Source organism: Esox lucius, chromosome 1 (genome assembly GCF_011004845.1).
Source record: "Esox lucius isolate fEsoLuc1 chromosome 1, fEsoLuc1.pri, whole genome shotgun sequence".
Lineage (NCBI taxonomy): Eukaryota > Metazoa > Chordata > Actinopteri > Esociformes > Esocidae > Esox > Esox lucius.
The window spans coordinates 10653625-10678979 of NC_047569.1; the positions used below are offsets into that span (position 1 = coordinate 10653625).

A 25355-nucleotide genomic window follows, 5' to 3' on the forward strand; every position below is an offset into this window, starting at 1 on the left:
GTATTTCTTCCCAATTTAATGCATCTCCTAAAGCACATCTGATGCCTTTCAGATATCCCACTGTTCGCTCAACCATTTTGTCTAGACCAGAGTCCTTAAGTCTTAAGCAACGCAGCATTCTCTGTCCTTCTACCTCTTAGTTAGCTCACAGGTGCCCAAGCTGCCAGAGCGCCATGAGTAAAAACAAACGTATTTTAATACCCCACACCCAGACAGTACAAGCCAAATGCACACATACAGCCGATGTGCTATACCTCCAAACTATATTTTGGCAGATGAGTTGTTGTTTCCCACATCAGTTACACTCATCATACCACAAGGCAATTTAAATACACCCCAGCCCACATTTTAACACTTCCTTTTCTCTCACTAACATTAACTTCCACTAACAATGTACACTGTAAACACAAATTCATATTTGTACAAGTTCAGTTGTAATGTTACCAATGACAAAAGGTTGATATAATGCTTTATCAAAAAAAAAAAAAAATATATTAAAATGTTCCCAGCATGCACTACTGCAGGTTGATATTAAGGAAATGTTTTTTGCATGTACAATCATGTGAAAAAGTTAGGTACACACCCTGGAAAGTCTTCATCTATACATACTTATATTATACTTAATACGTACACATTTTCTGCCTTTCCTCTAATAGCACTTCTGGTTAGATGCTAACAGCATTTCATTGTACTGAACTTGTACGTTCAATGACAATGTTGAATCTAATCTTAAGTTTTTCTCAGATTATGACCCCAAGTTTAATCTCTACAGGAGAGGAACGCTTGTCAACTCTCAAACAGGGCCAATCACAGATATTGGCTTTTTAGACACGGTACTCAATCAACACTAAAAGCAAAATCATTTTGAAACAATAAAAACAAATGATTGCATGGACACTAGCTACACAAAGTTTAGTAGGCTAGTGAAAAGGGAATGTGTACGCTGTTCGCGGACAGAGTCCGGTTTTTCAGCCTCTGTAAATGTGCCTATTGTATTTCTTGGCAGGGTATACATAATTTGAGTTTTTTTTACATTGATTAAATCTCAAATATAGCCCAGTCTTCTAAATTCCCGACTCCATTGAATGCCAATATGTTTATATTTATTCTGGATTATACTTTTGTAATGCTTTTTGTGACATGGATAAAAATTAGTTACAGTCAATAACGTAACCTTTTGGCCACTAGTGTTTCCTCTTCCATCTCTGTTGTTTCGTTGTCTCCCTGAGCCACTTTCATCTTACTTTTCTGTGGCCCCACCCCCTCCCTCCCCCAACTCCTTTCGCTGTCTCTCTCTCTCTCTCTCTTCACTCACACGCTGTAGTGTGCACACACGTCACGTGGTATGCTCCATAGGGTGTGTTCGTGTAGTGGACAAGTGTGCTCACACTTGCATGTGACAGAGCAACCAGCCAATGAAACATGATCATAGGATAGTGGTTTCAAGGGGGCTCTAAATCGAACACACAGCCAACGGACGCATCTCTCCACAAAATATAAGTAATATTGCATACTTTCGCAGACATTTTCCATTTTTATATAGCACAACATGATACTGCGATAACGGTATTGAGGCAATATATCGTGCGCCCCCAGTACATTGGCTGCAGCGCGAGTTTGAGTCTGACTTACTGCTCTTTCAGACAAAACTCTTACTCTTTCCTTTCGATGAAGCACAAAATGCCTGGAAAAAAAAGAACTTGAAACTCAAAATAATTGACGGCCTATGAATTAACACCCTGCCTTTATCTGGCACAAACTGGCTAATCTGCCTCTTCAACAAAAAACCACTAGGTCAGTCTCCATTAAATGGTGGATCAAACAGTGTCGTCGTGTTGTTTTTCTGTGGTCAATGTCTGTGGGCTAACAAGCAAGGCAGAGCACCAAAGGATGCAAACAAACACAGCCCACACACTCACACAGACACAAGCAGACTCACAGTCGCTCTCTGCTCTGAAGAGAAAGGTCCGGCTGGTGGTGACAACCTCAAACTTCTGCTCCCCCACATTGGTCACACCCGTAATGGCAGAAGTTGGTATGACCCTCTTAGAGTACACTTCCTGCAACACAACACACCATGAGTCAAGCTGTCAACAACACACACATAAATACAACATTCACGTACACCGTAGTTAAAGAAATCACATCAGTGAGAAAACTAAACCAAGTAATCCACGAGGCAGGTAAATGCACATCCCATACCCAGTAAATTCACACTAATGTAATCGTGTCACCTGGACACGCAGGTGAAAAAAAAAAAAAAAGGAGTAGCCCCTTTCAAGGAGTTAATCAGATGTGATGTCATTCCCCCTTGCCGGAGGACGAAAACACAACCAGGAGGCAAAGAAGGCCTCCCACAAGGAGCAACAACACAATGGTAATGAGAAGAAGTGACAGGAACCAGGGCTGGAGTTGGATTACAAGAACAGTATGACACTAAGAATGGCCAAACCAACCCACAGTTACTACACCTTGTCATTGTCAAAGTATCTCAGGTAGTCCACATCCAGCTTCACCCATCTCCTCTGATAATACAGGGACCTACAGACACAAAAATATTCCTCTCAGCACCTATGTGTCTGGGTGTGTCGGTCTGTCTGTTTGTGTGTCTGTGCATTCTGTGTACCCCTGGGGTGGGTTCTTATCCAGCCATCCCATCTTCAGAACGGGAGATGGGGAGGGGGAGGGACTATCTCTAGGGGGAGGTGATGAAACACAGCCTGTGACCGGAAGGTAGACACTTCCCTGCAGCGTACTTAGACCATAGTCCTGCCACGAGCTCCGACTGAGAAAGAAAAACAGAGAGAAAAGTTGGGTAAAATGTAATCTTTTGCAAAGAAACCAAGATGTCTCCAGAGCTGGTGGATCAGGGGAGACTCACCGGTCGCCAAGCAGCTCGTTGTCATTGTCCAGCAACTCATCATCACTGCAGAGTGAGCTGTAGCGCCCCTTGACTCTTGGCACCGGCAGGAACGCGTCCTATTGGACAATAAACCCATCGACAAAAGCTCTTTATAGCCAGAAAAAACACACAACACACAAATCTTACCTTGTCTGCCATGGTCACAGATTTGCGATCAAGGAGGACTAGGTCTGGATCTTCGTAGTCATCTGAACTTTCACCAGACATTTGGCCTGAGTGGGAAGGGGCGAGAGTGAGAGTAAGAGAGAGAGAGAGGTGAGAAATAGAAAAAAGAGAGGGAGAACACTTGAGTTCTGAGGATGTTTGGTAGTTACAGCCCCTGCCCCTCAGGCATTACAGGACAGGTTTTGCAAAGTTTGTGTCAAAAGTGTTCGACAGAATCTACACAACATTTCAGACCAATAAACTCGGCACACGTGCTGTCATCAAGTAGACAGGCAGAAATAACACTCATGAAATAATCACCACTGTTACATCCTCATTAGGTCAAACAGCATAGCAACAGAGAGACAATGAATCATTGCTTATAGCTTGTGTGTGTGTGTGTGTGTGTGTGTGAGAGAAAAGCGTTTAGGAGAGAGGAGGAGGAGACATTAGGGGTAGGGGTGAACAGTTGGGGTCAGAAGGAGGAGCTGAGTGTAATCACCTATTTCAGGGAGCTGGGGAACCCTTCTAATTGGCAAAGTGGGATGCGTGTCGAGGGGTGAAGTAATCGCTGTCTGGGGCACCCTGGTCCTTGGCGGGGCTTGTGGCGTCCGGTCTGTTTGTGGTTCATCGACGGGAGCATCGCTGGAGAGTGGGATGACAGAGGAAGTAGAGTCCATCGTTACCTGGTTCACCGCAGGCCGGTAGAAGACATGAAAGAGCCGCAAGAGTCTATTCATCTTCTGTTCAGCCCCAGTCACCCTTCCTCTTTGGACTTTGCTCTTTCGTCTTGTTTTTCGTCTACCTCTTCCACTTACAGCTCAACTAACTCATCCGTTGGAGAACGACTTGCACTGCTATACAGACACCTCTGTTTTTCATCTTTAGCAAACCTAGCTAACCCCAGGTTTAACATAGCAGCCAACTGTCCCTGTCCACTACAGAACTAACGTTTCAGCTAACCAACAGTCACAACAGAACTCTGGTGTAGAACACTGCCGTTTGAGTTTTAAAAACAAACTGACACTCACACAGTTATCCTACTATGAGCACTCACTCTATCGCTCTCTCTCTTCCCCCTCCAGCATGTCCAAACATGCCAGTCAGGGAGATGCCACTCTAAACTCAGCATACCTCTACCTTAAACATAAAGAAAACCACACACACACAGACACAAACACACACACATACATACAAAAAGGTCTGCACAACAGAGGTCCCGGTACCGGTCTAGGTCTGCTAATCACTGACGCTAGATTAGGCAACTGGTAGGGCGACGAGTTAGCATGACAGCCCAGACCTGGTGACACCACTTTCACACTCCGGTATGATTCATTCCCTCCATCTCTTCACCCTATTTTCCCATCCATGTCACACAAACACCACCCAACACTACATCCCCACAGTCTAATAAAACAACCACAGAGCACAATGTGATAAAAGGGCCACTCCTGCTTTATTGACTTCTTATTTGCACGCAAAATTACCACTTAAAAATGTCTCAGAGAATAGCCTGACCGGGGTCTGTAGTAAAAAAGGTTGGGTGAAATTCTAACTTTAGAGTGCAAAAACTGCTTTTATGGATGTTTTATTGTCAGTCTTTGATGTTACAAAGGCTGAAATAAACCTAACAATGTTTCAAAACGTCTTGAAAAAAAATCATATTATTTATAATCTAAAACTTATCAGTTAAATAAAGACAAATAAGTTTTGTTTGTATGGTGTTGTGTTGGAAATATTATCAAATGACAAGGAGCACGTACCTACGCAGCCACTAAAACCCACTAACAACTCATTATTATCTATCCAGGATCAGAAGGCCTCCTTAGAAAAGACTACTGCCTTAGTAGAGCAATATAGTGTACTGTTTATGGAAGAATGCTTCAACAATCATGGGAAAAGTGGAGAATGGGATTCCAATATCATCTTAACTGGATGAAGATCTCATGGACTGAACAAGTTATGTAATACACTGTGGGCTATATGGCAACTAAATAAATCATGTTATTTTTCTTTATTTCATTCGATATAGATTAATATAACAATATACACTCTACGCTGGCAATTTTTAAAGGGAGAATATGGTCCTGAGTGAGTACCATATTCCCACCTGTTGATACATAGTGGCAACCATGCAGCAGAAGGCTGAAATGCACAATTCAGGCAGGGAAGCAGTTAACTCTTTTGACATTGTAATTATTACACTCTGCGATAACGATTCAACAGGCTTGCTGTCATGTTTTGCTGGAATCCATTCCCTACTGGAAAACCAAAGTTCAATCCCAAATCACCCTCTCTCAGATAACCAAAGATCGAGATGCTATTCCGCTACGATATATACTGTAGTAAATGAACATCTACATGTTCTGTTTCTAAACTCGATTTTTCAGAATAATTTCAAAACTGACAAAGTCATGAAACAATAATTTATTACAGTTTGCACCCCTGTGACCTCCATTCACCTTAATCTCCTCCCACAGTCGGCTCGTTCAGTACCAGCAGGAAGAAGGCTGGGAATCATTTTGACATTGCCATCACACATATCACAATGCACCTTGTATTATTTGTTGTATCTTAAATTACTATGTAAAGTTGGCATTTTATTTTTGTCAGACCGCATAAGTGGAGCCAGTCAATGTGAGCCACCCACTGACAAAAGCTAGCTAACACGGATCAGCTTCTCCACAATTTTTCACCTCCAGAACATTTTTCTATTTTCACCACCGAGCAAGCAGGGTTCACAGGAACTGCCGGCGTTCTAGTCTTTCCAGACTAACTGCAGAATTGATAAACAGAAATGCATGGCTTAAAGGCTTAAGTTCCAGTCAGACAATGGTTCCCAAGATTTATGGTGTGATGGTGTTAAATACAGAGCCAAACTCCACAAACAGGAACCTTTCAACGGTTCCTGGATTATCAATGTGTTAAAAAAAGGTGCACTGATATAACACAACATATACTACAGAAACCTAGTCTTGACCACATCACATAACAAAGATGGTCTTGGCCCATAAATAGCTGTTCTTCAAGTGTCATCCCTGGCTCACCACAGTCCTTTCTACTAGTGGGCCGGCTGAGCTAGGCTTGCCTAGTATTTATTTTTTTGTTTTACTTCTGCAGAACATTTTGTGCTGATATTTTGTAGGTACACCTATCTAGAAATGAGTAGGACTTCCTTAAATCTCCATCCACTAGACTGTTATATACTGCGTTCAGAGATTGACTTCTGCACACAAATGTTGTAAAGGGTGGTTATTTTAGTCTTTGTGGTCTCTCAGCTTGACTAAAACAATCACACTTCAGTCAAAGTAGATCACGTCTTCCCCCTTCTAATGTTTAATGGAACAATAAATATATGAACAAATACGTATTACCATATATACAGTCTTTATATTTTAAGTTGCAGCCTCATGATTTTAATGTTCACTTTAACTAGCAAACATGCCTAAAAGTGGCAAGAGAGAGTATTACTATTCTGAATCCATCACACAGCAAACTTGTACAGTTTTATATTTGAGCTATCTATTGCAATACTTTCTTGCCAGCTCAGCTTTTCGTCAACTGTCTTTCCACTTCCAAGCAGTAGAAGCAGTTTAAGCACTCACTGTTAAAGCTCTAGCTATTGCATTTCATACACACACACACACACACACACACACATTGGATTCTGTGACAAAATATTACAAAACAATAGAAAACCATACATCAGACCTGTTTGGTTGCTAACTGGCTATCAAGCTGTCCCGTAAACAATAATTACAAGTTCAAAGCTAAAGTCAGTAAGTGCCTCAAACCCCCTAGCCTTGTAGTTACCACCACCAGAGATGGTCACTGGCCTGCCTAGTGGATATATAATAGATAAGGCAGACTTTTTCTCTTGATGGAACGTGACAAAGCGCAATCCTCAGAGAACCAATCCAGCCTCCATCATGCCCTTGCAAAACAACATGCAACATACGTGGTAACCTTATAGGCCCCTTAAGCAGAACAACAGACAACATAAATAAATTCAGGAGCACAATTCAACTGTTGAGGTACAGTTTTAGTTGTCTCTAGCGCTGACAATAAACCACAATAATTATGAACAATAACAGGGCGTAGAAAACATACCATACATAAATGTGTGAGGGGACTCCAACCTTTCCGGTATGAAAGCCATTTTGATCAAATGAGACATTTTCTTTTGTTTTTAATTAGGCACATTCTACTCTCCCCAGGAACATCTCAACTGGTGTTTACAGTACTGTACAAGAGCAAGTACGACACTAATTCTCCTTGCAGTATTCTTTGGGATAATAACGACAGGTGCATCTAAAAAAAAATTGAGCATTGTGGAAAAGTTCTTTTTTTTCAGTAATTCAAATCAAAAAGTGACAACTTCATATATTCTAGATCCATTACACAGAAAGTGAAACATTTCAAGCCATTTTGTTTCAATCTTGATGATTACAGCTTACCGCTCACTGATATAAAAAATCCTATATCTCAAGATATTAGAATAAAACATTTAATACAGAAATGTCGACCTGAGAAGAGCTCTAATCAGCTAATAAATACTTGGTCGGGGCTCCTTTTGCACAAATAACTGAATCAATGCCGCGTGGCATGGAGGCAATCAGCCTGTAACACTGCTGAGGTGTTAAGGAAGCCCAGGTTGCCTTGATAGTGGCCTTGAGCTCGTCTGTGTTGTTGGGTCTGGTGTGTCTCATCTTCCTCTTGACAATACCTCATAGATACTCTATGGGGTTCAGGTCAGAAAGCTGGCAGGCCAATCACCCAAGCAAACCAGTTACCAGTCGTTTTGGCACTGTGGGCAGTTGACAAGTCCTGCTAGAAAAGGAAATTAACATCTCCATAAAGCTTAAAGAAGCATGAAGCATAAAGAAGCATGAAGTGCTCTAAAATCTCCTGGTAGACAGCTGCATTGACTCTGGACTTGCTAAAACACAGTGGACCAACACCAGCAGATGACATATCTGGAAACTTCACAGTGGACTTTAAGCCATTTGGATTCTGTACCTCTCCACTCTTCCTCCAGACTCTGGGACCTTGATTTCCAAATGAAATGCAAAATGTACTTTAATCTGAAGAGAGGACTTTGGACCACTGAGCAATGGTCAAGATCTTTTTCTCCTTCGCCCAGGTAAGACACTTCTGACGCCTCTGTCTCAGGAGTGGCTTGACACTAGGAATGCAAAATTTGTAGCCCATTTTCTGGACACGTCTGTGCTTGGTGGCTCATGAAGCACTGACTCCTGCCTCAGTCCACTCCTTGTGAAGCTCCCCCAAGTTCTTGATTCGGCTTTGCTTGACATTACTCTAAAGGCTGCAGTCATGGCAGTTGCATGTGCACCTTTTCCTACCACACCTTTCCCTTCCAGTCAACTTCCCATGGATATGTTTTGATACAGCGCTCTACGAACAGCCAGCCTCTTCAGCAATGACCTTCTGTGTCTTACCCTCCTCATGGAGGGTGTCAATGAGTGTCTTCTGGACAACTGTCAAGTCAGCAGTCGTCCCCATGATTGTGGTTGTGTGTACTGAACCAGACTGAGAGATTGAAGGTTCAGGGAGTTAATTAGCTGAATAGAGCTCTTCTCAGTTTGACATTTCTGTATTGTACATTTTTATTCTAATATTTTGAGATACTTGATTTTTGATTTCCATGAGCTGTAAGCTGTAATCATTAAGACAGAAATTTTTCACTTTATGTGTAATGAATCTAGAATATATGAAGGTGTCACTATTTGACTTGAATTACGTGGGAAAAAATTATAATGTTTTGATATGCACCTGTACCCTTACAGAGCCCTAAAAGTTCTGTTTTATGTTTTCCTGGTTTAATTTTTCCTGGCTTACTCACAGTAAAAAAAGGCCTTCCATCTGAAACATTCAAATAAATTTAGTTGTAGAAAATATTTTTGTTTAGTGTACTTGTCTTTTACAAGTGAATATGACACTTTCACTGTGCTTCTAGCAAAAGAGGAATATGTGGTCTTTGATAAATATAGCCAACTGCTGCAGCTATTTTAGACAAAAAATATACATTCAACTCTGTTTACGTTTACGACATAGCAGGTAAATTACAATTGGACTGGGGTAACGTCTACAAATTGCGCTTTGTAGACGTTACCTCTACATATCAGCTGACAAAAAGGCAGACAATAGATATTTGAGAGCAAAATGCTGAACAATTATTTGCCTTTTGGATACACTTTTAAGAGAAAAGTGATTAAAGGTTTGGGTATTTTAGTGAGTGAGGTAGGCTACACTGTATTTCATAAAACACTTAATCAAGTAGCGTAGAAAGCGTCACATTTTCTCAATCCACGTGCTCGTGCCTTCATGCCTCCGCAAATATGCAATTATTTGTTATTATACTGAGGATTAACGAGGCTAGTCGGTGCAACAGTTAGTAAATAGGTCTCCGTTTTTTAAATAAAATCGGTATCTGTCATTAATTATATCTGGGACTGCCGTGTCCTGAAAAGTTTTAGTTCACTTTACACACTTAATTTATAATAGGGAGATGGCCTGCAATTTGGGTTCGGTGACTTGAATTTCTATATCTTCAGTTAAGTTAAGATACAGGCAAATAGGATGACGCGTGAGAAACCAGATGGTAGGCTACACATTAATGATGCAGTACAATAACGTGCATATTATTTTTATATATATATATTCTTAATGTAACGTTAAGACAAAATCAATAACATAACCCCTCAAAAAAAATAACACCCCTTAACCTCCCAAAATTATAATTTACCAATGGCTCAACACAGCTGGCCGAAACAATGCCTTCTGATCTACTACTTGGCAGGATGTTGTGTTGGAGCCAATAGTCATTTCTTCCTCCTCGACTCCTATTTCTCCAAAATGTTTGTTACTTTCGTTATAAGGTTGAGTTTTGATGTTTCAAATGCAAGCAACATGATGTTATAGGTTGAGGAAAATGGAAAAGAAAAATACTCCAAAACATAACTTTATCGAAAATTAACCTACAGGTCTATCAGAGATATTGTAATTTTTTTCATAATAATTTATTTTGTTTTATCACCCAGCCAAATACTATTATTTTAAACACATTATGGCATGTTTAATGCATTGTCTGTACCTCAGGAATACCAAGAGTTCTTAGGACTAGAAGGTTCCACTTTCACATTGACACAGCCTTGTTTTGATCAATGTCTTCTACTGGATGTTTCAGATATCGGGAAGCTACAAATATACAAGCAATGAGAGAAAAAACTATTATAGAACATGTAAAACCTTTATGAAAGTTGTTACCTGACTACAGAATTCTCAGACAACACACAAAACCTTCACATGTGGTTCTTTCTAGCTTCCTTAACATCTTATCTTCATAACTCATAATGGAGCTGCAATTGAAAAACAAGCTCTGTAGTATATGATTGACTGAAATAACTTATTTGAGATTAGGCCAACTTCTCTTCATTGCCCAAAGTTCATACACTTTCCTACATTAATTAGTGTTCCAAAATAACAGGGTTACATATATAGCAAGCTGGTTTCATTTGGAAATGATTAATTACTCCTCCATGAACTGCCACCTTAACGTGGTGGAGGGGTTTGAGTACCCGAGTGACCCTAGGAGCTATGTTGTCTGGGGCTATATGCCCCTGGTAGGGTCTCCCAAGGCAAACAGGTCCTAGGCGACGGGTCAGACTAAGAGCGGTTCAAAACACCCCTTAATGATGAATAATTATTTGAGTTCCGTGACGTCGCCCGGTATGGCGCAGCCGGGGCCCCACCCTGGAGCCAGGCCCGGGGTTGGGGCTCGCACGCGAGCGCCTGGTGGCCGGGCCTTTCCCCATGGGGCCCGGCCGGGCATAGCCCGAAGGAGCGACGTGGGGCCGCCTTCCCGTGGGCTCACCACCCACAGGAGGGACCATAAGGGGTCGGTGTGTAGAGGATCGGGCGGCAGTCGAAGGCAGGGGCCTAGGCAACCCGATCCCTGGACACGGAAACTAGCTCTAGGGACGTGGAACGTCACCTCGCTGGCGGGGAAGGAGCCTGAGATAGTGCGTGAGGTTGAGAGGTTCCGACTGGAGGTAGTCGGAGTCACCTCTACGCACGGCTTGGGCTCTGGAACCACACTCCTTGAGAGAGGATGGACTCTTCACCACTCTGGAGTTGCCCATGGTGAGAGGCGGCGGGCTGGTGTGGGTTTGCTTATAGCTCCCCAGCTCTGCCGCCATGTGTTGGAGTTTACCCCGGTGAACGAGAAGGTCGTTTCCCTGCGCCTTCGGGTCGGGGATAGGTCTCTCACTGTTGTTTGTGCCTATGGGCCGAACGGCAGTGCAGAGTACCCGACCTTCTTGGAGTCTCTGGGAGGGGTGCTGGAAAGTGCTCCAACTGGGGACTCTATCGTTCTACTGGGGGACTTCAACGCCCACGTGGGCAACGACAGTGACACCTGGAGGGGTGTGATTGGGAGGAACGGCCCCCCTGATCTGAACCCGAGTGGTGTTCAGTTATTGGACTTCTGTGCTAGTCACAGTTTGTCCATAACGAACACCATGTTCAAGCATAAGGGTGTCCATCAGTGCACATGGCACCAGGACACCCTAGGCCGCAGGTCGATGATCGACTTTGTTGTCGTTTCATCTGACCTGCGGCCGTATGTCTTGGACACTCGGGTGAAGAGAGGGGCGGAGCTGTCAACTGATCACCACCTGGTGGTGAGCTGGATCCGATGGCGGGGGAGGAAGCTGGACAGACTCGGCAGGCCCAAGCGTACTGTAAGGGTCTGCTGGGAACGTCTGGCCGAGTCTCCTGTCAGAGAGATCTTTAACTCCCACCTCCGACAGAGCTTCGACTGGATCCCGAGGGAGGCTGGAGATATTGAGTCCGAGTGGACCATGTTCTCCACCGCCATTGTCGAAGCGGCCGTTCGGAGCTGTGGACGTAAGGTCTCCGGTGCCTGTCGAGGCGGCAATCCCCGAACCCGGTGGTGGACACCGGAAGTAAGGGATGCCGTCAAGCTGAAGAAGGAGTCCTATCAGGCCTGGTTGGCTTGTGGGACTCCTGAGGCAGCTGACGGGTACCGACAGGCCAAGCGGACTGCAGCCCGGGTGGTTGTGGAGGCAAAAACTCGGGCCTGGGAGGAGTTCGGTGAGTCCATGGAGAAGGACTATCGGCTGGCCTCGAAGAGATTCTGGCAAACCGTCCGGCGCCTCAGGAGAGGGAAACAGTGCCCTACCAACGCTGTTTACAGTAGAGGTGGCCAGCTGTTGACCTCAACTGGGGATGTCGTCGGGCGGTGGAAGGAGTACTTCGAGGATCTCCTCAATCCCGCCGTCACATCTTCCATTGAGGAAGCAGAGGATGAGGGCTCAGAGGTGGACTCGTCCATCACCCGGGCTGAAGTCACTGAGGTGGTCAAGAAACTCCTCGGTGGCAAGGCACCGGGGGTGGATGAGATCCACCCTGAGTACCTCAAGTCTCTGGATGTTGTGGGGCTGTCTTGGTTGACACGCCTGTGCAACATCGCGTGGCGGTCGGGGACAGTGCCTTTGGGATGGCAGACCGGGGTGGTGGTCCCTCTTTTTAAGAAGGGGGACCGGAGGGTGTGTTCCAACTACAGGGGGATCACACTTCTCAGCCTCCCCGGGAAAGTCTATGCCAGGGTTCTGGAGAGGAGAATACGGCCGATAGTAGAACCTCGGATTCAGGAGGAACAGTGTGGTTTTCGTCCGGGCTGTGGAACACTGGACCAGCTCTATAACCTCTACGGGGTGTTGGAGGGTTCATGGGAGTTTGCCCAACCAACCCACATGTGTTTTGTGGATTTGGAGAAGGCATTCGACTGTGTCCCTCGCGGCATCCTGTGGAGAGTGCTTCGGGAATATGGGGTCCTGGGTCCTTTGCTAAGGGCTGTCAGGTCCCTGTACGACCGAAGCAGGAGCTTGGTCCGCATTGCCGGCAGTAAGTCAGACTTGTTCCCAGTGCATGTTGGACTCCGGCATGGGCTGTCACCGGTTCTGTTCATAATTTTTATGGACAGAATTTCTAGGCGCAGCCAGGGGCCGGAGGGTGTCAGGTTTGGGGACCACACGATTTCGTCTCTGCTCTTTGCGGATGATGTTGTCGTGTTGGCCTCTTCAAACCAGGACCTTCAGCATGCGCTGGGACGGTTTGCAGCCAAGTGTGAAGCGGTGGGGATGAGAATCAGTACCTCCAAATCTGAGGCCATGGTCCTCAGTCGGAAAAGGGTGGCTTGCTCACTTCAGGTTGGTGGAGAGTGCCTGCCTCAAGTGGAGGAGTTTAAGTATCTAGGGGTCTTGTTCACGAGTGAGGGAAGGATGGAACGGGAGATTGACAGACGGATCGGTGCAGCTTCTGCAGTAATGCGGTCGATGTATCGGTCTGTCGTGGTGAAGAAAGAGCTGAGCCGCAAGGCGAAGCTCTCGATTTACCGGTCAATCTACGTTCCTACTCTCACCTATGGTCATGAGCTTTGGGTCATGACCGAAAGGACAAGATCCCGGATACAGGCGGCCAAAATGAGTTTTCTCCGCAGGGTGGCTGGGCGTTCCCTTGGAGATAGGGTGAGAAGCTCGGTCACCCGGGAGGAGCTCGGAGTAGAGCCGCTGCTCCTCCACATCGAGAGGGGTCAGCTGAGGTGGCTTGGGCATCTGTTTCGGATGCCTCCGGAACGCCTTCCAGGGAAGGTGTTCCGGTCCCGTCCCACCGGGAGGAGACCCCGGGGAAGACCTAGGACACGCTGGAGGGACTATGTCTCCCGGCTGGCCTGGGAACGCCTCGGTGTCCCCCCGGAAGAGCTGGAGGAAGTGTCTGGGGAGAGGGAAGTCTGGGCATCCCTGCTTAGACTGCTGCCCCCGCGACCCGGCCCCGGATGAAGCGGAAGAAGATGATGATGATGATGATGATTAATTACACTTTCAGATGCTCTGGATGACCTCTGGTAGATTCACCATTGAATAAGTCTACTCATTTATAACTATCATGAGATTAGACTAAGAGGTCAACTAAAGATAGCGTTCCAAAAAGCCCTGTATGGTACAGCATGGTGTAAGAACTGGCAATGTTCCTTTTCCCGTTACTTGGTACTTCCCTTAGTCACTTAAAGTTCTATTATGCAGGACAGCATGGGAAATGTGAGCACACACACACACGACTGTTTTTATATTCTTCTAGCCTTGAATGTGCCTTATGAAACATTTTCCATATTAAAATATCAGATAATAACCGTTAATGGGACTGACACTTAACCCCACTTTCATGGTTGCAAGTCATTTGTAGGCGTGTTCTATGGAGCCAAATTTAGCTCAAATATATATAAATATTGACTGTAAGAAAATAAAAATTCTTTAAGTGTGGAAAAAGTGTATTCTAAAATCATTCAATGGATTTTCACATTTGATCTTAAAATGTCTTCGTTCAAATCATGTTTTCTCAAAACCAAGTTTTGAGCCTCTATTAGTGTGGAGGCGGGGCCTGATCTGGGCACTGAACTATCGCACCTGATTAGCCATGAATCACACCATTATAAGGTGAAAATCATAGCCTTTCTCAATGCAATCTGTGGAGAGAATTTTAAGAATTGTATAAACTAGGCTAAAAGTGTACATTTAAACAGAATAATACACTGTTATTCATAGGTTGCATCAAAGTCAGATATTGATGAAAGTTTAACTTGTTCTGGAGGTACTACAGTGGGGAGAACAAATATTTGATACACTGCCGATTTTGCAGGTTTCCCACTTACAAAGCATGTACAAGTCTGTAATTTTTATCATAGGTACTCTTCAACTGCGAATCCAGAAAATCACATTGTATGATTTTTAAGTAATTATTTTGCCTTTTATTGCATGACATAAGTATTTGATACATCAGAAAAGCAGAACTTAATATTTGGTACAGAAACCTTTGCTTGCAATTACAGAGATCATATGTTTCCTGTAGTTCTTGACCATGTTTGCACACACTGCAGCAGGGATTTTGGCCCACTCCTCCATATAGACCTTCTCCAGATCATTCAGGTTTCGGGGCTATCGCTGGGCAATACAGACTTTCAGCTCCCTCCAAAGATTTTCTATTGGGTTCAGGTCTGGAGACTGGCTAGGCCACTCCAGGACCTTGAGATGCTTCTTACGGAGCCACTCCTTAGTTGCCCTGGCTGTGTGTTTCGGGTCGTTGTCATGCTGGAAGACCCAGCCACGACCCATCTTCAATGCTCTTACTGAATGAAGGAGGTTGTTGGCCAAGATCAAGCGATACATGGCCCCATCCATCCTCCCCTCAATACGGTGCAGTCGTCCTGTCCCGTTTGCAGAAAAGCATCCCCAAAGAATGATGTTTCCACCTCCATGCTTCACGGTTGGGATGGTGTACTTAAGGTTGTACTCATCCTTCTTCTTTGGGGATGAGTACAACCTCAAAAAGCTCTATTTTTGTCTCATCAAACCACATGACCTTCTCCCATTCCTCCTCTGGATCATCCAGATGGTCATTGGAAAACTTCAGACGGGCCTGGACATGCGCTGGCTTGAGCAGGGGGACCTTGCATGCGCTGCAGGATTTAAATCCATGACGGCGTAGTGTGTTACTAATGGTTTTCTTTGAGACTGTGGTCCCAGCTCTCTTCAGGTCATTGACCAGGTCCTGCCATGTAGTTCTGGGCTGATCCCACACCTTCCTCATGATCATTGATGCCCCACGAGGTGAGATCTTGCATGGAGCCCCAGACTGAGGGAGACTGACCGTCATCTTCAACATCTTCCATTTTCTAATAATTGTGCCAACAATTGTTGCCTTCTCACCAAGCTGCTTGCCTATTGTCCTGTAGCCCATCCCAGCCTTGTGCAAGTCTACAATTTTATCCCTGATGTCCTTACACAGCTCTCTGGTCTTGGCCATTGGAGAGAGGTTGGAGTCTGTTTGATTGAGTGTGTGGACAGGTGTCTTTTATAACAAGTTCAAACAGGTGCAGTTTAATATAGGTATTGAGTGGAGAACAGAAGGGCTTCTTAAAGAAAAACTAACAAGTCTGTGAGAGCCGGAATTTTTACTGGTTGGTAGGTGACCAAATACTTATTTCATGCAATAAAATGCTAATTAATTATTTAAAAATCAAACAATGTGATTTTTTAGATTCCGTCTCTCACAGTTGAAGTGTACCTATGATAAAAATTAAAGCCCTCTACATGCTTTGTAAGTAGGAAAACCTGCAAAATCAGCAGTGTATCAAATACTTGTTCTCCCCACTGTATGTACCCCAACATAATCTCCCCCCAGATTGAGGGTGACCAGGGTGATAGGAGTACATAAAACACGGCAAACTCACGGCTCGTCAGGCCTATCAGTGCACAGTCTAATGTGTGTGCTATGGTTTATTTAACTAATTAATAACTATCGATGTTCATTTAATATACAGTTGTTCTGAATGTAAAAAATGGGCCGTTATTGGCATGGCAAAAAAAACTAAATTCAAATACGGTAAAAGTTTATATTTAACTCATTAAGTGGATTTTTTTCTGTGATGTTACCAAACCATTAGGCATATAACATTTGGTAATTAGCCCCGGTCTAACTTCAGTCACTTGAACACGTTAAACTTTCATCATTATCTGTGCCTGTGACCGTGGCAACAGTGACGTCAATGCAACCTGGGAATAACAGTTTATTATTCTGTTTAAATTTACACATTTAGCCTCCATCCATCCATCCATCCATCTTCTTCCGCTTATCCGGGGCCTGGTCACGGGGGCAGCAGTCTAAGCAGGGATGCCCAGACTTCCCTCTCCCCAGACACTTCCTCTAGCTCTTCCGGGGGGACACCGAGGCGTTCCCAGGCCAGCCGGGAGACATAGTCCCTCCAGTGTGTCCTAGGTCTTCCCCGGGGTCTCCTCCCGGTGGGACGGGACCGGAACACCTTCCCAGGAAGGCGTTCCGGAGGCATCCGAAACAGATGCCCAAGCCACCTCAGCTGACCCCTCTCGATGTGGAGGAGCAGCGGCTCTACTCTGAGCTCCTCCCGGGTGACCGAGCTTCTCACCCTATCTCTAAGGGATCGCCCAGCCACCCTGCTCATTTCGGCCGCCTGTATCCGGGATCTTGTCCTTTCGGTCATGACCCAAAGCTCATGACCATAGGTGAAAGTAGGAACGTAGATTGACTGGTAAATCGAGAGCTTCACCTTGCGGCTCAGCTCTTTCTTCACCATGACAGACCAATACATCGACCGCATTACTGCAGAAGCTGCACCGATCCGTCTGTCAATCTCCCGTTCCATCCTTCCCTCACTCGTGAACAAGACCCCTAGATACTTAAACTCCTCCACTTGAGGCAGGCACTCTCCACCAACCTGAAGTGGGCAAGCCACCCTTTTCCGACTGAGGACCATGGCCTCGGATTTGGAGGTGCTGATTCTCATCCCCACCGCTTCACACTCGGCTGCAAACCGTCCCAGTGCATGCTGAAGGTCCTGGTTAGAAGGGGCCAACACAACAACATAATCTGCAAAGAGCAGAGATGAAATTGTGTGGTCCCCAAACCTGACACCCTCCGGCCCCTGGCTGCGCCTAGAAATTCTGTCCATAAAAATTACGAACAGAACCGGCGACAAAGGGCAGCCCTGCCGGAGTCCAACATGCACTGGGAACAAGTCTGACTTACTGCCGGCAATGCGGACCAAGCTCCTGCTTCGGTTGTACAGGGACCTGACAGCCCTTATCAAAGGACCCATGACCCCATATTCCCGAAGCACCCTCCACAAGATGCCGTGAGGGACACAGTCGAATGCCTTCTCCAAATCCACAAAACACATGTGGATTGGTTGGGCAAACTCCCATGAACCCTCCAACACCCCGTAGAGGGTATAGAGCTGGTCCAGTGTTCCACGGCCCGGACGAAAACCACACTGTTCCTCCTGAATCCGAGGTTCTACTATCGGCCGTATTCTCCCCTCCAGAACCCTGGCATAGACTTTCCCAGGGAGGCTGAGCAGTGTGATCCCCCTATATTTGGAACACACCCTCCGGTCCCCCTTCTTAAAAAGAGGGACCACCACCCCGGTCTGCCATCCCAGAGGCACTGTCCCCGACAGTTAAAGATCTCTCTGACAGGAGACTCGGCCAGACGTTCCCAGCAGACCCTTACAGTACGCTTGGGCCTGCCGAGTCTGTCCAGCTTCCTCCCCGCCATCGGATCCAACTCACCACCAGGTGGTGATCAGTTGACAGCTCGGCCCCTCTCTTCACCCGAGTGTCCAAGACATACGACAGCAGGTCAGATGAGACGACAACAAAGACGATCATCGACCTGCGGCCTAGGGTGTCCTGGTGCCACGTGCACTGATGGACACCCTTATGCATGAACATGGTGTTCGTTATGGACAAACTGTGACTAGCACAGTCACCCAGTCCTCCCAATCACGCCCCTCCAGGTGTCACTGTCGTTGCCCACGTGGGCGTTGAAGTCCCCCAGCAGAACGATAGAGTCCCCAGTCGGAGCACTTTCCTGCACCCCTCCCAGAGACTCCAAGAAGGTCGGGTACTCTGCACTGCCGTCCGGCCCGTAGGCACAAACAACAGTGAGAGACCCATACCCGACCCGTAGGCGCAGGGAAACGACCCTCTCGTTCACCGGGGTAAACTCCAACACATGGCGGCAGAGTTGGGGAGCTATAAGCAAACCCACACCAGCACGCCGCTTCTCACCATGGGCAACTCCAGAGTGGTGAAGAGTCCATCCTCTCTCAAGGAGTGTGGTTCCAGAGCCCAAGCCGTGCGTAGAGGTGATCCCGACTACCTCTAATCGGAACCTCTCAACCTCACGCACGATCTCAGGCTCCTTCCCCGCCAGCGAGGTGACATTCCACGTCCCTAGAGCTAGTTTCCGTGTCCAGAGATTGGGTTGTCTAGGCCCCTGCCTTCGACTGCCGCCCGATCCTCTTCGCACCGGCCCCTTATGGTCCCTCCCGTGGGTGGTGAGCCCACGGGAAGGTGGCCCCACGTCGCCCGTTCGGGCTGAGCCCGGCCGGGCCCCATGGGGAAAGGCCCGGCCACCAGGCGCTCACATTTAGCCTAGTTCATACAATTCTTAAAATTCTCTCCACAGATTGCATTGGGAAAGCAGTGCATGGAAAGGCTATGATTTTCACCAGATAAGGCCCTGCCTCCACACCAATAGAGGATCAAAACTTGGTTTTGAGAAAACATGATTCAAACGAAGGTGGGAAGAAACTGTAATCGTAAGCAAACGTGGAAGAAAACCTGTTTGAACAAAGACATTTTGAGATGATTTTAGCATACACTTTTTACACGCTTGATTTTTTTTTTTTTTTACTGTCAATACATTTGAGCTCAATTTGACTCAATAATGTTCTTCCATGAAGTTGTGTGAGCTAAGAGCTAATGACAGGCTTTGAGTGCTGGTACACAGAGAGCTCCAAACACGCTTCAACGATTTCTGAAGGAGCAGTGCAGAGGCATTACACCAGTAATGTAACATTAAATACCTCATTCAGCGAGTTAGCAAGATAGTCAAGGAAAGCTATGTGTAAGTTACTGCTAGATTGTTATTTTGCTAGATATCAAACAGCTGATAGGTGGCGCTAACTTAGTTCAGCTTTAACCTCAATAACCCCAATATTAGGTTGTACCACAACAATTACACCCAAGATTGACGTAACCTTTTTCATTCAGAACCAGCAAAATCCCTTCAGGAAACCAAACTGTCAGGGGGAGGGACAGAGAAGGAGTTAAATTTAACCTTTTTGTATCCGTCCAGCGGACATTGCTTAGCTTGACAAACAATAGGCCTTCCCTTCCTCTCTAACATTTAGACATATTTACAGTCCCCCACAAACATTACCAACAGCATACATGAAAATGTGCTGGTAAACATTAGTCAGGATGCTGAGTGAGAGGCCTTTTTCATGCTTCGGTGGCCACTAATGACTCTTAGTTAGGAACAACACAGATAGACATCATTACTGGAAAACAGTGTCTCTTAACTGGCACACTGGATCCTGCACTGGGCAATGTCTTTGGTTAGGGAGTATGTTTCTCTTGAGCTTTGTGACTCACAGAATGAAGTATTTTTCTTCAGTGGCTACGGAGTCCTCAGATGTGTCTGTTCGGCCCCACAGGGACCTCATCCTCATGACAAATGCCCCTGTGACACCAGTGGCTACGGAGTCCTCAGATGCGTCTGTTCGGCCCCACAGGGACCTCATCCTCATGACAAATGCCCCTGTGACACCAGTGGCTACGGAGTCCTCAGATGCGTCTGTTCGGCCCCACAGGGACCTCATCCTCATGACAAATGCCCCTGTGACACCAGTGGCTGTGACAACGGGCCACATTAAAGTTTCCCTCAGTAAACGTCCACCTTGTCGCTTGATTTCAGGAAGTGTTTTCAATAGCATTCACATCCACCCTCCGGCTGACAGGGGTTACAAGAGAGTACGGTTCAATGTATTAACAAGTGAAAGCGAGAGAGAGTGAGAGAGAGAGAGAGGGGGAGAAAAAGAGAAACAGAGCGATTTATTCAGCATTGAACATCAGCCTTCTCAGAAATAGCGAATTCAAGTGTCTATAACAGCAACGGATACAAAGTACTACAGCCAACTCTTTCACAACTATGAAACCCGTGGAAACAAACCCAGCGAGTCTCTTGAGAAAATATGATTGACTCATTTCAAAGAGAGGAAGAAAAAAAACAGTCTGTGACGCTTCCCGGATTAGTCTTCCCATTACAAAATGCCTGGGCCAAAGCCAAAAACTAAATCCCACCACCTTAAGTCCCACAAACAGCCCAATCCCTCCCAGTGTGAGTACAACCCTGCTGTCTGTCAAATAACATCAGAAAGACAAAACGCTCAATAACCTACACACACACCTACATCACACAGTTACAAATGAAGTCTTCCTTATGTCAGCAAAGACTGATTCACGCGGTAGAAAAGCCAAAACAAGGTGTGCGTGTGTACGGGGGGGAAACAGAAACAGAAAGGAAAAGCTAGGGAGAGAAAGAGAACGGTGAGAGGGATGGGTCTCACCTGTCCCGGCATATCCAGCAGGCTCGCTCGCAACGGAGAACGACGAACACCCATCTGCGCGGTCGGACGAGAGGGGAGGGGAACGAACCGACACTTCGCAGCAAAGGGGGAGGAGAGAGCAGCCGCGGGTGGGCGGAGAGGAGGAAGCGCTTTCAGGAGGCCACCCGCTGCTTCAGAAAGGGCTACCGACGACGAAACTTCCTGTAAACCCCCCCACCCCCAACCCCAACCCCAGTTTCTTTCTTAAACGTTGACTGACTTTGCCTGCAGTGTTTGGCTTCTTTAATTTAGGAGTGAGAAAAGGCGGGGTCAGGGGGGTTCCTCTTTCTGTTCAGATGGAGAGACAGGACTTTGATGTCGTGTAGAGAGGAAGGGATTGCGTGTTTGTGCAAATCTAACCCCAACAGTTAAGCCTGGTCTTGGATACAGGGTGTCATTCCCTTCTCTTTGGCCTTGACCACATGCACTTGGCACCTGAGTGAATAACTCAGCTCAACCCCGGGAAAGACTTCATTAGATTTACCTAAGCATTCGAACAGATAGTATGCCGTGCAAACGTGTGCACGGGTTGCTGAATCACTAGTCACACTGCAGTTGTGAATGAAAAGATAATGTATTTCCGTGTTACCACAGCCACTGGGCTGTGGAAAGACAAGGTTGGTGGCTTTCGTTGATGTCAGCAAAGCTAAAACGCCCCAGTCTTAGAGAGAACGCAGTCTGTGGAACTCTGGAACACACACACACACACACACACACGACGGAACCAGTGCAACCACTCCACAGTTGAGCTGGTGTTGGAACCGAATCACCGCCTAGTGGACAGACTGAATATGATCAGGATATAATGACCGATTTTTTTCAGCCTGTAGGGGGCAATGTAAACCACAGATCAACTCCGCTTTAAGGAGCTGGAACATCTGAACGCCAAGAGGTGTTTCCCAGGTAGTTCGATTAAGCAGATCTAACTACAGTGTAATAACCCGGGATGAGGAAGCTGTGAAAAAGGAGTGCCCTTCTCAAATGGCCATTTGGTCAATAAGGTAGCCGCTTCCAATGCAATGACTACTGATCCAGTTCAAACCCATCGCACTGACACAGCCCGGGTCAGATAATATAATCCCCTCACCATTTCTGTAAAACCTCACACTGATCCACTTCACGCACAGAGCACACACACTCAGACAGTCCCTGACACACACACACACACTCAGACAGTACCTGACACACACACACAAATTCAGAAAGTGAAGCAGTCGTTCAGAAGTTTGTCCGTTTTAAACCATGACAAAAGACGGATTGCAGAGGAAGCCAATCCCACGTCTTCTTACCTGTTCGTGGGTGTGGTCCTGGGGGGCAGGGCAGGCTGCCGGCTGGGGATAGGAGGAGGGCTGTTAGGCTCTTTAGGGCCCCCTCCCACCACGTAGGCTTTAGGGGGAAGAGGGGGGGCTCCGCGGTCAGGAGACAAACAGCCGTGGTGCTCGACCAAGAATGAAGAGGGGGAGACGGGGGACGGCTTTCTCCCTCCGTCCCCTGCATGTCGTGGCGGTCTGGCGGGTGGGGTGAGGGCTAGGGATTTGGGGCGGGGTCTTGGGGCAGGCCGGGGCACAGTCAGGGGGTTGCCTTCCGACACAGACGCGCCTGGCGGACCAGACTTGCCGCCGGAGACGAAGCACAGCGGGGGGCAGTTGGGTGTGCTCCGAGGGGGGATGGGGGGCAGGGGGGAATCCTGGGGAGCGTTTGGGCGGGGGGCGGGGTTAGGACGCGGGCCCGGCAGGCCACAACTCTCCAAGGGGACAGACCGGTACTTAGTCCTCTCTTTAGGCACCGGTCTCTTTCGCTCTCCGTCCCCCGCCCCTTCTCTCTCTCCGTCTCTGGATATGGCTCTCTCCTTGGGGACGGGACGCTCTCCGTGTGACGCCGATGTCCCGGGGTCCGTGGGTCTGGCTGCGTCCCAGGGCCTTCCCTCTGAAGGTGGTTGAGACTGACGGACGTCCTGCCCTCTCTCCGGGTCAGCGTGCATAAGAGGCGTTCCAGGTGCCGTTATTTGTCCGGTTTTCTGCAGGCTGGCCAGGATGCGTCGCCGGTGACCGGGTAGTGAGATTCCGATCATCTCCAACTGATTCTGGGTCAGCCCTTGGCATTCCGATAATGATCCCAACCCTGCAGCTTGGAATGCCGGGAAATACTGCTCCAGGTGCAACAGGGACAGCCACTTCCAAACCGACGTACATTCCTCCACCTCCGACATCACCACAGGGGTGTGTGTGTGTGTGTCTGTACGTCTGTTCGTCAAAATGTATCCTTGAGTGTTTCCCCAGGGAGTGGTCAGACCATGGCTCCAAATCTGTGGGAGACACAAGTCAAGTTACGAATTAATCCGTTGTTGGCTCTAAGTGTAGATCCAACACGTACACGCACGCACGCGCGCACGCACGCACGCACACAACTCAATGGGGAGGATGATGTAAGTGCAGGGTGAGCTAAGCATCTTTTTAGAGTTATGAAAATCAAGAAGTTCCAACGCTTGGTCAACGATCACTGTTGACGAGGACAAAAGACCACAAAGACAGGCCGCCCACACACACACACTAACATGCATGCACCCACACATCTCTTGTTCCTAAACTTTCTGAACTTACATTTTAACAGTAGCTTGCCTTAAAGTGGTAGTGATCAGCAGATCTTTATCTCATCTAGAGCTTAGAAACGGGGGGGTTGTGTTCTATAAAAACACCCTCACTCTTTGTGCTGCCTGTTTTCTCTTTCACTCATCCTGGTACACAAACATGTATGCATAAAATAAATTAGTCAATACCACAGAAAGTTACTCATCAATTAAAAACTCCTAGGAACAATGAGAAAGTGCTTCAAATGTTTAGAGTATTTCAGTATTATCTCAAATGCACATATTTGCCTGTTTATCAGAGTATATTCAAATCTTCCCAATAAAAAGTATATCAATACTTCCAAACATGTATTTCATAATGCATTTCAATCTTCAAGTTATCTTCAAAGAAATACTTGAAAAACATATTTGAAAGTAAATACAAATCTATATGAATTGTATTTCTATGATACAGCTGGGGGTGTGGATTTAGCCTGCATGATAGTCAAGGCCCGAATGCTGCAGAGCTTCAGGGCAACATCATCCAGGAGGTTGTGGTTAAGTAGACCCAGATTACTCAAACCAGTCAATATTTCCCACTTGTCAATTATCCAATGTTGTGTGAACACCGTGACATTATTGCAGCTGTCTTGTTGATTTCAGCTGAAAGGAGCACAACCGGGTGTGGTCATCTGCTGTAATAGCCAATACAAGACAAGGAACATTGTTGTCGTTGCGTAGCTATACTTACCTGTTTATGGCATGCTTGTTAGCTTGCACGATTCTTGCTCTTCCACGTGGACATCTCTCCCCATCAAACCATGTCCTTATAAAACCTAGTTGCTGTTGTGTGTGAAAAGCTCAGGAGGGAGGCGGTTCCTGAAAGACTGGAACGGGGGCCGTGCCACATCACATTACGCTCACAGTCACTTAGCCACTCATTTTGCCCATTATTACATTTCATTGAACAGTAACTCAATGACTCTCTGTCTGCCTGCTTTATATAGCAAGCAACAGTCATGTAACTCTCTGGCCGTTAAAGCAGAAATAGGGTAATGTACTTAATAAACTCAACACAGTGTGTGTGCGCGCGCATGTGTGAGTTTGTGTGTTATTGTCCCTGTATTGTTACTGGGACAGAGAAGCATTTTTTGCTCCTTTTGTTCAATACTCCAAACATTTGGATTTTAAATCAAACAACAAGGTTAAAGTAATGATTCTCAACCTTTGTTGGAGGGACAATTCTTCCCTGTATTTCAGCACAGCAAAAGCTATGGGACTATGGACTCGACAGGTCTGTCAAGTCTACTCCTAAGCATATCATTCGGGCATGTATACGAGAGCTGTCAGTGTGTAGTCCTGAGTCTAGGCTTTGCTTATAACTTGAGTGTTCTATTAGTGTCGGTCTACATCTAACAATAATCTCTCATAAACACATTCAAATCGTAACACTTTTTTTTTTGGACAAAAATTAGGCAAGCCTAGTTTTGCCGGCCCGCAATTAGAAGTGATGAATGTTGTTGTTTCAAGCTGGTTTCGATTCATGGTTTTGAATGTGTCAGTCTGTGTCTTTAACCATTACGCTATTCAAACAGCCACTACATTTTTGCTGAAATAACGTGGACAACAGAACG

At 46.3% G+C, this 25355-nt stretch overlaps 1 protein-coding gene across 4 annotated transcripts in view; it reads right to left on the bottom strand.

Moving 5' to 3' along the window:
- Positions 1–25355, bottom strand: part of LOC105029110 (arf-GAP with Rho-GAP domain, ANK repeat and PH domain-containing protein 1) — a 74339-nt gene that overhangs the window by 32419 nt on the left and 16565 nt on the right. For 2 of the 4 annotated variants that reach the window (XM_034291451.1, XM_034291450.1), the window contains exons 2-8: positions 22445–23460; positions 3570–3712; positions 3050–3135; positions 2882–2979; positions 2627–2785; positions 2472–2541; positions 1940–2060 (exon numbers count right to left, since the gene is read on the bottom strand). In XM_034291451.1, coding sequence (XP_034147342.1) covers positions 1940–2060; positions 2472–2541; positions 2627–2785; positions 2882–2979; positions 3050–3135; positions 3570–3712; positions 22445–23364 — 1597 coding nt within the window. In that variant the 5' untranslated portion in view covers positions 23365–23460. Of the gene's footprint in view, positions 1–1939; positions 2061–2471; positions 2542–2626; positions 2786–2881; positions 2980–3049; positions 3136–3569; positions 3713–20142; positions 20318–20395; positions 20501–21116; positions 21265–22444; positions 23461–25355 lie in introns of those variants that run through there. The other 2 variants (XM_034291452.1, XM_034291453.1) reach the window with 2 other exon arrangements.